The following is a 13,982-nucleotide window of genomic DNA, read 5'->3' on the forward strand; positions in this document are numbered from 1 at the left end:
ACACAGAGTAAGCCAGGAACAGAGGCTTCACCCCAAACACAGACTAAGCCAGGAGCAGAGGCTTCACCCCAAACACAGAGTAAGCCAGGAAGGACCCACAGTCCTCAGACACGCAGAGGCAGGGAAGAACCCCCCATAGGAAGACAACAGACACAGAGCGAAGCTGGGCTGGAACCCAGAGAAAGGCTAAGCAGTAGTGCAGCAGATACTTACTAACCTGACCTGGCCTAAGAGCATAACACTTATGTAAAGGCCCAGAATGCCAGCACAGCACTTCCTTATGAAGGCTCTCACTGATGAGGTCACCAGCAGCAGGAAGTACCTTGACCCCAAAGAGAGGCTTGACACACATAGGAAGTGAGCCCACAGGAAAGACAAGCAGGAGCCATCTTGGAAGCTGGCATAGAGCCGGTGGCAGCCATCTTAGATGCTGGCTCCCTAGAGAGGCATAGCCCACACAGGTGAGGTCTAGTGAAGCAATCAGGTTCATGCTGGAAGCAGTCAGCACACCAGGACAGAGACAAGACTAACACAAACACAGAGAGAAGCCAGCACAGCCGCTGGCCCCCAGAAATGAGGGTAAGTCTGAGGGTGGTCACGGCCACCGACGTGACAGAGAGACATGATCTAACCTTGATTTAAAAAAAAAAAATTAATCTGGCTGCATAATTTTGGACCAGCTAAAGCTTATGAGATAACTCTTTCTACTTAGGTTGGCAGCAAAGTATTATCAAACCCAATAGGGCTAGAATAGACAGTTGTGCTCTTATTTTTTGAGGGACCATTTCAGAGTTCTTGTACAACAGCCAAAGTTGTTTTAAAGTAAGCCTTCCAAATCATACTATTAACCTGTGGTTCCATAGATAAGGAAGTATCAATGAGTATGTCCAAAACTCTAGACACCCTTTCCACTTTAAAATTTCCCCATTCCCAGTAACAATGGACTGATGAATATCAGACTGATGTACACTGAACCATAGCATTTCAGTTCTATCTGCATTCAGTTTGAGTTGCTTGAAAGTGGACCAATCTACAATTTTGCTAATATTTTTTTGAATAATAGATGAAACTGATCCTGCCTGACTGGGATTAAAAGTAAGATGCTATTAGCATATGACAAATATCATCACTCCTGGTCCTAATTCAATCTGGCCAAGCGTGCTCATATAAAGAGTATATAAAAAGTGGAAAAATAGGGGAACCCTAAGGCACCCCACATGGAGAAGTCCAGGGAGTTGAAAAACTACCATCCTTTAAAACAAAGAATTTGTCTATTTGACAGAAAAGATTTAAGCCAAAAAAATAAAAAAAATCCACGATTCCACAACCAGATAGCAGATTTAATAAGATATTGTGATCAACTGTGTCATAGGCAGCAGAAATATCGAACTGCAAAAGCACCATTTTGACACCCCGACACAAAACCTGCTTAACTTCAGAAGTCAAAGAGATCAAAGCTTCTATGCTGTGTAAAGGGCGGAACCTAAGAAATGGGATGTTTGCAATAGGTCTGAAATTTGAAACCTGAGATAAATCACCTTGAAAAACACAAAGGTTTCCCAGAGATCTCATCTGGCCCCAGAAATAACTTTGATCCCAACAATTACCTAAGAATTAAAACACATGCATGATACAGACACATATATTATATATATGAAACATAAATAAGCCTACATATGCCTAGCCAGGAGAAGAAAGACCTACCGTCCCTGTTCAGCCACTGCTTTCTCTGCCTGTAGAGAAGGAGTCTGTGGTGAACATAGGGTAAAAGGAACTTGATGCACCAGCTCTCCACACCCAGCTTGTTTTCAACTAACACTATTGGGCTCCGATTATACCTTGCCTCAGGGCATGGTATCAGTCCAATCTCATCTCTGAAAAGAAGAACAAAGAAAACAAGGTTAAATAACAGTTACTCTCTTACAAACCACACAAACTCTTTTCTCCTTAAGGATTGCGCAGCGTTTGTTTTAAGTTCTACATTTCAATTAAAGAAAATAATTTCCTTCCGCTTAAAAACATTTTCAATGTTTCCCTGCTACAGTGGCCTCCACACTTGAAGCCTCTCCCTCCTTTCACTAAGCCAGTTACAACAATATAAGGAATTAGGTGGCCAGAGTTGGAGAGGCTGCGGAGGCCTGGGACGGGGAAAGGAGAGGGTGCACAAGTGCCTATTTCTGAAGGGATCTGTGGCTGTACCTTCAAACCAGAAGGCTGACCCACAATGGCTGGGCTAGATGGGTAACTAAAGTGAGGAAAAACAACACACTGAACTGTGTATAACCAGATTTACCATTTTTCACTTCTAGACATAATGCATTCGCTGCATTCATGGATTAGTGGAAGCAGATGGTTTAGATTAGAGTCCGTTATAATTCTTGCAACAGAAACTGTTCTAAATTGAGCTGGAAGCCTAAAAAAAAAAAAACACAGAAGAAAGCTGCCCCCCCTCCCAATAAAAAAGGAAAAATTATGACATTTCTTGAACACACTAATTGTATTTCTATGTTCAGATGGATGAAAATGTTTTTTTTTTAAAAGCCAATGAAATGGACAAGGCAGCAGTGGGAAAAATCAGCAATAGGGCAGAAATATTTTAGCTCCCTGAATGGAGATAAAAAGAGATAGCGGAACCCCAACCCTGTGGCTACCCAGTAAATGGATTATTTAAAGGCTTGATTCGATGAAGACCGCTGATACATGCGAGTCTCTCTCTGCTCCTGGGCTAGAGATGCAGGTGCGGTGAGTATACAAGTCCCCGAGGAAAGTAGAGCACTTAAGCCTGGCTTGCTGACAAGCTGGCTGGACTGAGGCACACCCTTGTGGGTGTACAGCCCTGCCTCTCTCACACTTTCCTCTGAAACCCAGATGCAAGGAACAAGAACATATAAATATACAAATCACCAGCACTTAATCATTTGGAACCTCCTGTCTGGTTGCAATCCTTTTGCAATTTGGATTTTCCTAATGGTGTGCACTCAGAGATGCTCTGTCTGTAGATCCATCTGTAACTCCTCAGGGACTCACTAGTGCAGAGGCTTCTCTACTTTCCCTCTCCTGCAGCTTGCTGTGGCTCTCTGTCACCTTCCATTCCTGGTCAGTAATGGCACTGGCACTTCCTTTCCCACTAAGTCAAACAAAATAGCACTCACTCTCACTTATCCTACTATATAAAGAGTGACCGACGTGCCGCGCATGCGCGGTACGTCACAGATCTCTTCCGAGCCGACGTTGTTTGAGGAGGCAGGAACAGAGCTGTGAGTGACCGGCGAGCACCGGGCGGGGATTGTCCGACAGCAGCTCCGAGGCGCACTATGACACGTCCGATGAGTTACTGCTGCTGCTGTGACCCGGGCGCTTTCCTCTGCCACCATCCCCCGGGGCGGCTTTCCTGGGCGGTGCCTCGGCGGAGCTCCGACCGCTTTCTTGCCCGTTTTAATGGGCTCAACGGCTTGTTTTATTATAACCAAAGATTATGGGCATTATTCGGAACTAGTTAACTGAGACGTGTAAGAGCAAGCTCCAGGGAGCATGGCAACTGATTTTGACATACTTCCCAGGATCTCTGCGTGTGCCCCTTCTGTATTATTTATATCTTCGAAGTGTCCGATAGACTGATGAACAGAAGCAAACGCAGGCACTAGAGGCTATTAGCACCATACTAGCGTCTGCTATCGTCCCATGATCAGAGCCTCCCAGCGTGTGAATCAACGCACTCGTGGGCTCTTAGCACAAGTAGCATGCAAATGCACACTAAACATATTCCTCCCCAATGATCAGCGGGCAGTGAGCCAAGTCTGCAGCAAATCTATGCCAGCTAGGAGCTGGTGTTAGGATTTACAAACCATTGGGGAGGAAGGGTGAGCCCTGTCCAGCATGCATTTGCATGCTAGCAGGCCCCCCATTTCCCTCAATACAGCCCCCCTCCCTGTATGAGCAGGAACCCCGACCCCCCCACCCCAAGCTATGACACGGGGGCTAGAGGTCCAGCGGACCTCGTCCCCTCCCCACCCAAGTTTGTGGGGGGCTGGAGATCCGGCTGCTGTTCTCCTGACAGTATCAGAGGTCCTCAATAGGAACGAGCAGCCAAAAATGCTCATTTTGTTTTCTTCCCTGTGTCGTTTGCAGGGCTGTTTGTTTTGTCTTCCTTTTCATTTCAGGGGCAATGTCGTTAAAAGTGCACACTATTTTCAAAGACCGTGCGTTATTTTAGAAAAGATGTGCACTCCTTCCTGATAGCGGGTGCATGTGCACACTAACTTGTGCATATACACACTACCTGGAAAGAGGGCATATTCTTTCTGAAATAGTGCACACTGTTGTAGGCAAACAAAATTTTTTTTTTGTTGTTTTCTGCTTGTTAATGACATGGAATATGTCTCTGACATTTTCTATATTGTTGTAAATGAGAGTCCATCATAGTTCTCAGCACAGTCCTCAGGACGCATCTAGTCAGTCAGGTTTTCAAGAAATCCACAATGAATATTCATGACAAATTTATATGGACTGCCTCCACTGTATACAAATCTTCTCATGATCCTGGAGTGCTACTCTTACTATCAAAAAGCTGTCTAAACAGCCATGTTTTCAGAGCTTTTATTTTAATCTTCGGACCAAGGCCTCCATCCTCAGATTTGACAGCAATCATTGTGGATATTTTGAAAATCTGACTGGCTGGGCCACTGTATACAAATCTTCTCATGATGCTGGGGTGCTACTCTCGCTATCAATCAAAAGACTGTCTAAACAGCCATGTTTTCAGAGCTTTTTTTAAATTTTGGGACCAAAGCCTCCATCCTCAGATCTGACGGCAATTATTGTGGATACCTTGAAAATCTGACTGGCTGGGTGTGTCATGAGACAACTGAGAACCATGGCTCTATCTCCCTTTGCATATATGGACTCCAGACTTTAAACCCTGTACTTCAGGTCAGGGATGCTAAGCAAGTGACCGCAACAGGTCTGTTTTTCAGGAATCCACAATAAACATTCAGCAGATCTATTTGTATATACAGGTTCCAAGGAAAAGGTCAATCTGAACATTTTAGTCACCCTGAAAGCTAGACCTGTTTGTGGTCCTAGAACACCAAAACTGAGAATATATACTTCACAAGGTCTCACTGATGATTTGTAGAGAGGGATTATTTGATTTTTTTTGGCTATACTCAAGGTTGAGGGGAAAGAGTGTGCATGCATCGAGAGCATTATCACTTCCTGGATAAAAGGATGATTTTCCAAGGGCTACTGAGCAGAGATGATGTCCACATATTAAGGATAGGATGAAAGGTCTTCCAAAGCAGACTGACCAACCTACTGAAGAGGGTTTTAAACTAAAATCATTGGGTACTGGTCAACAAAACCCCCAATAAAACATTAAATCTCTCTATAGAAATGGGGAAAAAGGGCAACATCTGGAAAGTAGTGTATATTAACGCCTGTAGTATGGAAAACATGATTCTGAATTTAAAGGCTGTGATGGACAAGGCTGACTTGGATTTAGTGGCAGTCACAGAGACGTGGTTCATGGAGAAGCATTACAGGGTAGGAAGAAAGGGAGGAGTGGTGTTATATGCTAAAGATAAATATTAAAGCAACAGAAATGCAGGACTTACAGAGTAATCAAAGAATCACTCTGGATTAATCTGGAAAGAGAGAATGGAAAATGTATTTACACTGGTGTGGGATACAGGCCACTTTCACAGGCAGAAGAAATGAACAGAGATTTAAACTGAAGATGTTCACAATATACCTATAAAAGGGAAGTATTACTAATAGGTGATTTCAATATGCTGAATGTTGATTGGGGCATCCCTGTTGCAAAGTCATCTAGAAGTAGGGAGATCTTGCGTATTCTACAGGAAAAACTGTTCCAGTAGTTGATAATAGAACCCAGGCAGGAAGAGCCATATTGGATTTAGTGCTTACGAATGGGGAGAGTGCTTCTGATGTTATAGTGGGTGATCATCTGCCATCCAGTGATCACTGGATGGTATGGTTCAATATAGACATGTGGAGAGGGTTTATTAAAAAAAAAAAATAAATTAAAACTGTTGAGATGGGAGAGTACCTCAAGGAGTTGTTAGATGGATGGGAACATCTGGGGGAAGTGGAAGGGCAATGGGCAAAACTGAAAGGAGCTATTATAAGGGTAACGAATCTTTGTTAGGAAAGCAAATAAAAAGTGAGGAAAAGAAGTTTGCTTTGGTTCTCAAAAGTAGTGACTGAAAAGGTTAAGGAAAAAGAGATTAGTCTTTATAAACCATAAGAGATCACAGAAAGAGGAAAATAGGTGACAATATCTGGAAAAAGCTAAGAAAAGCTAGCAAAGTAGTCATGAAAGCAAAGATGCAAACAGAAGAAAATAAAATAGCCAAATATGGTAAAATGGGGGAACAATACAATTTTTAGATATGTTAGTGTTAGGAGAAGTGCAAAAGTGGCATTGTGAGACTCAAAGGTGATGAGGAGGAATACATAGAAGGTGATAAAGATAAGGCGGAATATTTCTGTTTTGTGTTCAGAGATGAAGGATCAGAAGCAGGACCACAGAAGACAAACAAAAATAGGAATGGAAGTGTGGTAGACCCTGATACCCCGATGAACAAAAGGTAAATGCGGGCGCTAGAGGATACTAGTGCTTGTATTTACCAACACAGGATGATTGGAGGAATCTGGCATGAGCGTGTCAAGAAATACCACCGAGCTCATTTAAATTATACCCCCAATGATAATGTTGATCATTGCGCCTAAATTTGCATGTTATTAGTATTGATCATTGACAAAGGGGATACATCCAAGGGTACTGAAGGAACTTAAGGAAGTTCTGGCAGCTCTGCTATCTGACCTTTTCAATGGTTCTCTAGTAGTCCTGGAGAAAGGCACATATGGTCCTGCTCCACAAAAGCAAAAATAACACAGAGGTTGGGAACTACAGGCTGGTTAGTCTGACCTCTGTGCTGAGAAAATTAATGGAAATGCTTCTAAGGCAGGAGACAGTGAGGTTTCTGGAATCCAATGGATTGCAGGACCCAATGCAGCATGGTTTTACTAGAGGTAGAACTAAGTGACCAGACAACTGGATTGGGTGAGAATGCTAGATATGGTATACATAAATTTTAGTAAAGCTTTTGAAATGGTTCCACATAGGTGTTTTATAAATAAACCAAGTGCCCTCCATATGGGCTCTAAAGTGACCAACTGGATTATAAACTGGTTGAGGGGATGTTGACAGAAGTCACTCTGAGGAAAAGTATGTCACCAATGGTGTACCATAAGGATCAGTTCTTTTTAACATTTTTATAAGCAATATTGCAGAAGGGAAGTCTTTGTAAATGATACCAAGACCTGCAATAGGGTAGATGCCCCTGATGCTGTGGATAACGTGAGGAGGGCCCTAGTAAAGCTTGTCCAGAATTTGGAAGAGAAGATTTAATGCTAAAAAATGCAGGGTCATGCATTTGGGTTGCAAAAGTCTGAGGGAATGGTACAGTATAGAGAGTGAATTACTTCTGTGCACAAAAGAGAAGCGAGACTTGGGGATGATCATATCTGATGATCTTAAGGTAGCCAAACAAGTAGAAAAGGCGACAGCGAAAGTTAGGTGGATGCTTAGGTATACAGGGAGAGAAATGGAGAACAGGGATAAGGTGGTGAAAATGCTTCTGTATAAGTCTCTGGTAAGTCCTCATTTAGAGCACTGTGAACATTCCTGGAGACTGCACCTTCAAAAAGATATAAAGAGGATGGAGTCAGTCCAGACAGTGACTACTAAAATGGTCAATGATCTTTGTCATAAAGCATTTGGGGACAGACTTAAGATTTCAATATGTATACTATGGAAGAAATGAGAGAGAGGTGAGATATGCCATGGAGATTAAAAATGTCTCGTCATAAATGCATAGGAGGTAAGTCTCTTTCAGTTGAAAGGAAGCTCTGAAATGGTAGAGCATAGGATGAAGGTGAAAGGGGATAGGAGTAATCAAAAATTATTTATGGAAAGGGCAGTGGATGCATGGAACAGGCTCCTAGTGGAGATGAATACTGTAGCTGAATTCAAGAAAGTATGGGGCAAGCATATAGGATCTCTAAGGAAGAAGGGATAGTAGATGGTATGAATGGGAGACTAGATGGCAGATAAAGATCATATAGGGGCTCATTTTCAAAGCACTTAGCCTCCCAAAGTTCCATAGAAACCTATGGAACTTAGCCTCCCAAAGTGCTTTGAAAATATGCCTCAGTCTATCATTTCCTATGTAAAAACCACAAACAGGTTAGAAAATTATATGGTTCAGTTTTTGAGATTCTGTAACAATTTGAGCGTGGGTATTGTACAATGATATACAAATTAAGCATGCATAAAAATCCAACTTTTATTGAAAAGTCAAATTATGCTGTTTTTTTTTTTGTAAATTTAAATACTTTTCTCTCCCTAACACCCTATTTTATTTTGTTCATGTTCTCTCTTCTCTTCCACATCCTCTCTGTATCCCAGGTATTTTTCCTTACAAACCTGCCTCTGCTCTCCCTACTCACTCCTTTTCCCCTTTGATCTATCTTTCTCAGGTTACTTCTCCCATTCCATCTTCTCTTCTGCATAGTGGCCTCTTCTCCTTTCCTCATTCCTCCATCATTCCTTGACATTTCCTTCCCTTTCCACTTTTTTATATCTTTTCCAAGAAGTCTCTCCTCTCAGTCCTCATTTAGAAGCCCTTTTACTAAGGCGCGGTAAACCTACCGAACACTAAAAGAGCACTACTGCGGGATACACTGAGGCGTCCCATGATAGTGTTCTGCTTAGCATGCGTTAATCCCGTGCTGGAAAATATATTTTTATTTTCCAGCATAGGAGACATGCCTGGGGAAGGAGAGTAGGCGTGCCTATGCTAATCAGGTAGTAAGGGCACAATACTGCACGCTACCCGATATGAGCGGGAGCCCTTACCACTGCCTAAACTTGTGGCAGTAAGGGTGGTAATTGTCACTCGCTAATGGGCAAATTAGCATGTGGCCATGAAACCCCCCCCCCCCAAAACCGTGGCCATTTTACTGCCGTAATACAACTGGCCGCAGCGCACAAGAAACCCATGCACTGACTTCAGCACCGGCCACTTTTTAATTCAGCTTAGTAAAAGGAGTGGAGGAGTGGCCTAGTGGTTAGGGTGGTGGACTTTGGTCCTGGGGAACTGAGTTCGATTCCCACCTCAGGCAGCTCCTTGTGACTTTGGGCAAGTCACTTAACCCTCCATTGCCCCATGTAAGCCGCATTGAGCCTGCCATGAGTGGGAAAGCACGGGGTACAAATGTAACAAAAAAAAAAAAAAAAAAAAAAAAAAAAAGGACTCCTTAGTTTCCTCCCTCAAACCTTTAGTCTCCCTGTTCTATAATTTGCATCACAGTTTGGCCTGGTCAGGTGCAAGAGGAAAAATGAGAGAGAGGGACACTAGAAGGAAGATCAGACTCAGGAGAGGCAGGTATAAGGAAAGAACTCCTGTTGAGGTGAGGTAGAGAAGAACTGTAGTGAGAGCATCTGGTGGGGAAGGAAAAGAGGGATGAGAAAGAAACAGAAAAAGAAGAACAAAAAACAGCAAACAAAACTAATTAAGTATATCAAAAGCCTCGGAAAGAATTAAAAACAAAAAAAGTTCAAATTTTGACTTTTAAAATAAAATCCTTTGTCCTTTACTGCTCCAACTAACTCTGAGGTCAATGCTCAAATCTGGGCACAAAAGGGATGCAAAAAAATAGCGAAGCAATGCTCCAAATAAATCATATACAAATAATGTGCATAGTTAATTTACACTAACAAACCGAAAGGGTAGGACCATGCCAGACAAACCCAGAATTGTGTGCACACATTGGCGCTGTTCTGCGCTTTTAAATATTAGCATTTCAAAAATTGTTTTTACTTTAAATTTTTGAAAGGCTCATATTTAAGTACAGAAACTGTCAGGAGTCTCCTTCCACTAGTAAAAATAAGACAAAACCCGCAGTTCAGAAGATTTCTTGACAATTTTTCACACTGACCTATTGGCGTTATGAGACATCACCTTCTGTGCATTGGGAAGGAATACTTACTGGCCTCATTAACATCCATTTAAATACACCTCAATTAGTGCTGCAAGTTAATCACAGCTAACTCTGCAATTAATGCATAATTGCAATTAAAAAATATGTATCATGTTACAGTGTCTCCTGACTCCAAACATCTTTTGCTCTCTTCAACTTCCAACCCCTGTCCTCAGCCCACCTGCAATTCAACATTACTCCCCACCCCCCTTGCCAGTCTACCTCAAATGTGGTCTTCTGTTGGTTGCCCCAGTAACACTGCACATAAGCTGTCTGTGGCCTGGTTCGAAGCTTTCCCTCTGACCCGTCCCACCCATGCAGAAACAGGAACCGATATCAGAGGACAGGGACAGGTCAGAAGAAAAGCATCAGGGCAGGCAGCAGCATATATGCAACGCTTATGCTGCTGGGGACCAACAGAAGACCACCTTTAAGGCAGGCCAGCAAAGGGAGGCAGATACTAAACCCCAGGTGGGGGAAAGGAAGTGAGACAGACTCATGAGCAGAACTGGAGGGGCCACCAATGAAAGCTATGGCCAAGTTTGTATCACTGCTATAGAGGTATAGGAGAGAGAGAGGGCGAGATGGAAAAAAAGAGAGATAATGGACTTGGTGTTTGAGGAGATGGAGGAAAGGAAGAGATGTTGGATCTAGGGGTGTGGGGAAATGATTTATTATTATTTATTGTACGTGTATCCCACATTTTCCCACCTATTTGCAGGCTCAATGTGGCTTACAAAGATCTGTCATGGCATCACCATAACAGGGTCAATAATACAATTGGTGTTACAAAGAAATTAGAGAAAGCAAGAGGATCCGGTCAAGGATTTGTAGAATAAGACATTGAGTGGAAAGTGTTTAGGTGTCGTGTTGTAGTTAGTTATGAATTCTCATAGTAGGCCTTGTTAAAGAGATACGTTTTCAGAGCTTTGCGGAAGCTATTTAGTTCGTTTGTTGTTTTTAAGTGAGTTGGTAGTGCATTCCACATCTGCATACTCATGTAAGAAAAGCTGGTTGCTTGTGTTAGTTTGTATTTTAATCCTTTGCAGCTGGGGAAGTGTAGGTGCAGGTCCACGAAGTCTAGCATGTAGGTCAGGGCATCTCCATGAATGATTTTATGAACAATTGTGCAAATCTTGAATGTGGTACGTTCTTTAAGTGGGAGCCAGTGTAATTTTTTTCTTAGGGGTTTTGCAGTTTCATATTTTGTTTTTTCAAATATGAGTCTGGCTGCGGTGTTCTGGGCTGTCTGAAGTTTCTTAATGGTCTGTTCTTTACAACCAGCGAAAAGTGCATTGCAGTAGTCCAGGTGGCTTAATACCATTGACTGTACCAGGTTGCGAAAGATGGCCCTTGAGAAGAAAGGTTTTACTCTTTTGAGTTTCCACATGGAGTGAAACATTTTCTTCATTGTATTATTCTTCACATGATTTTCAAGTGTGAGATATCGGTCAACGGTAACGCCCAGAATTTTCAGATTATTTGAGATGGGGAGGGTGCAGTCTGGGGTGGATATGGTGGTGAATTTATTTGCGTTGTGTTGTGAGGTGAGTATAAGACATTGTGTTTTTTCTGTGTTGAGTTTTAGCTGAAATGCATCCGCCCCAGGAGTGCATGATTTGGAAGCTTTGGTTGATTTCGTTGGCGATTTCCATTAGGTCATGCTTGAACAGTATGTAGATCGTGACATCATCTGCATATATGTATGGGTTAAGATTTTGATTGTCTAGTAGCTTGGCTAGTGGTATCATCATTAGGTTAAAGAGGGTTGGTGAGAGAGGCGATAATCACCTGTAGTTACAATCAAAGCAGTTTATATATTATATAGTATTTTGTACTACTACTACTATTTAACATTTCTAGAGCGCTACAAAGTGTACACAGCGCTGTACAAACACAGAAGACAGTCCCTGCTCAAAGAGCTTACAATATAAATAGACAAAAAGGAAAGCATTTAATATTTAAGCAGTCAAGCACAAGAGAACAGTCACAGAAGGACTGAAGATGTTGAAGGGTGGTCAGTGTGATTAGGTGTAACTCTGGTTGGAGTAGTGGGAGAAGGTGATAGAAGAATAGAAATGGGTGAGGTAAAAGTAATGAGTGGGTTGATAGGGAGGTTATATAAGACATGTCACTCTAGAGGGGGGGACTACGTCTAAAGCAGGAGAAGGTATTCTCTGCAGACTATCTGTGAGATGGAAAATGTACCTGGAGCAATGGAGTATTAAGGGGGGGGGGGTGCACTTCTGGAAGAATCAGAACAGGGACCCCAGGAGACAGAAGGGAAACCTAGAGGCAGGAGTCTGCTGGGGAGGGCCAACAGCAGCCACTGGGCCAGGAAATTTAAAAAGTATTAGCAGTCAGTGGTCCCAATGTCCATTTACCCTAATTCTACGCAAAATGTGACCTGGACAACAGATAAAACATCACCACTAATCACAGACCCTGGTTATACTTTTAACTGTACCTCAGTACTTATCGGAACAAGGTCACAGTTTAATAAACTCGAATCATTAGATATGATCGCCACGAGGGTTCCCAGTTTAGTATTCGTCAGTGTTCTCCACACCACTAAACCATCAAACCCTGGGTTCCTATATCCTAAGCGTGTATGTCAATCTTGCACTAAATCTGAGTTTCCAAGTTTTTACAAACAGCAGCACAGAACTAGCTTAACGGGAGGGGCTGCCACTAGTCCCGCTCTCGAGAGCGCTCACGTTATTATGTGATCGAAAGGCGGCAGATCAGGCTACTGAACAAACTAACCGCTCACATCCAGTCACCTTGCTTTTACACTCACACACCAAAAGTTTAGATAAAGTTTTCCATCACTGAACCGTTCTTTCCCTGTTCTCCTACAGCGCTTTTCGCTCTGTTATGAAGCAAACGCACCTAAGTAACCCCCGTTATTAGGCGCACGGAAAACGCAAAAAGCTGAGCCGTACAGATGACGACGGGGAGGGGCTTCCAGGGAACTCCCGGCAAGCCGCTCTCGCTGAGGTTATGACGTAACAACCCCCCCCCCCCCTCCCGACCTCCTCCCGTTCCAGAATCCATTCCGCCCCCGCGCTCACATATTGGGGTTCTTCTGGAAAGCACTGTTGATGTCTCGTACCACGCGTTGCACCAACACATCCACCTCCTCCTTCCGCTCGGCCATCGTTGCGCTTCCCGAGCCAGCAGGGAAGGCGGCGGCAACGAGCGAACCGGTGACGACTTCCGGGGCAGGCCGAGGTCAGCTATGTTTACTGTCTGGAGAGAGGTGGAGCGCTCGGCACCTCCCCCTTTCGTGCTAGATACTGTTCCTGACCTCTCTAAGATGAGTTGTGGACTGAAGCTTTTGCTTTATGTTTTTGTGGGTTTTTTTTTTTTAAGATTTCTTCTCCGGTTTAGAGGAGTGTGGTAGCCTTGTTAGTCCACTCTTAAGGTTATCAATAGAAATCAAACAAAATAAAACATGGAAAAGAAAATAAGATGATACCTTTTTTTATTGGACATAATACATTTTTTGATTAGCTTTCGAAGGTTGCCCTTCTTCGTCAGATCGGAAATAAGCAAATGTGGTAGCAGATAGTATATATGAGTGACACATCCAAGCATTACTTTGACAGTCTGACAGGGTGGGAAGGTGTGAATGGCATCTTTGGGCCTCTTTTATCAAGTCGCGCTGTCGGTTCCTTGTGCACTGCAGGAATGCCAACAAAGTGCATTCCCGTTGAATGGGCTCCGCCGGCATTGCCGCGCGGCTTGATAATAGAGGCTCTTTGTTTTTAAAAAAAACAGGAAAAATATTTATTTTTTTTTATAAGGGTAATGCATACAAATAAAACAAAACAAGAAAACAAGAAATACGGAGATACATTTTTTCATTGGACTAACTATATTTTTCGACCTGCCTTGGAAGGCACAACCTTCTT

The 13,982-nt window shown here is 42.9% G+C and overlaps 1 protein-coding gene across 1 annotated transcript in view; it reads right to left on the reverse strand.

Annotated features, from left to right (window-relative positions):
* PTAR1 (protein prenyltransferase alpha subunit repeat containing 1) overlaps window positions 1–13,263 on the reverse strand; it is a 98,059-nt gene extending 84,796 nt beyond the window's left edge. Inside the window, exons 1-2 of the mRNA XM_030193852.1 lie at window positions 13,140–13,263; window positions 1,705–1,874 (exon numbers count right to left, since the gene is read on the reverse strand). Of these exons, the coding sequence (XP_030049712.1) occupies window positions 1,705–1,874; window positions 13,140–13,225 (256 nt within the window). The 5' untranslated portion in view covers window positions 13,226–13,263. The remainder of the gene's footprint in view (window positions 1–1,704; window positions 1,875–13,139) is intronic.
* Window positions 13,264–13,982: the final 719 nt, after the last annotated feature.

The sequence above is a fragment of the Microcaecilia unicolor genome, chromosome 2 (genome assembly GCF_901765095.1).
Source record: "Microcaecilia unicolor chromosome 2, aMicUni1.1, whole genome shotgun sequence".
Classification (NCBI taxonomy): Eukaryota; Metazoa; Chordata; class Amphibia; order Gymnophiona; family Siphonopidae; genus Microcaecilia; species Microcaecilia unicolor.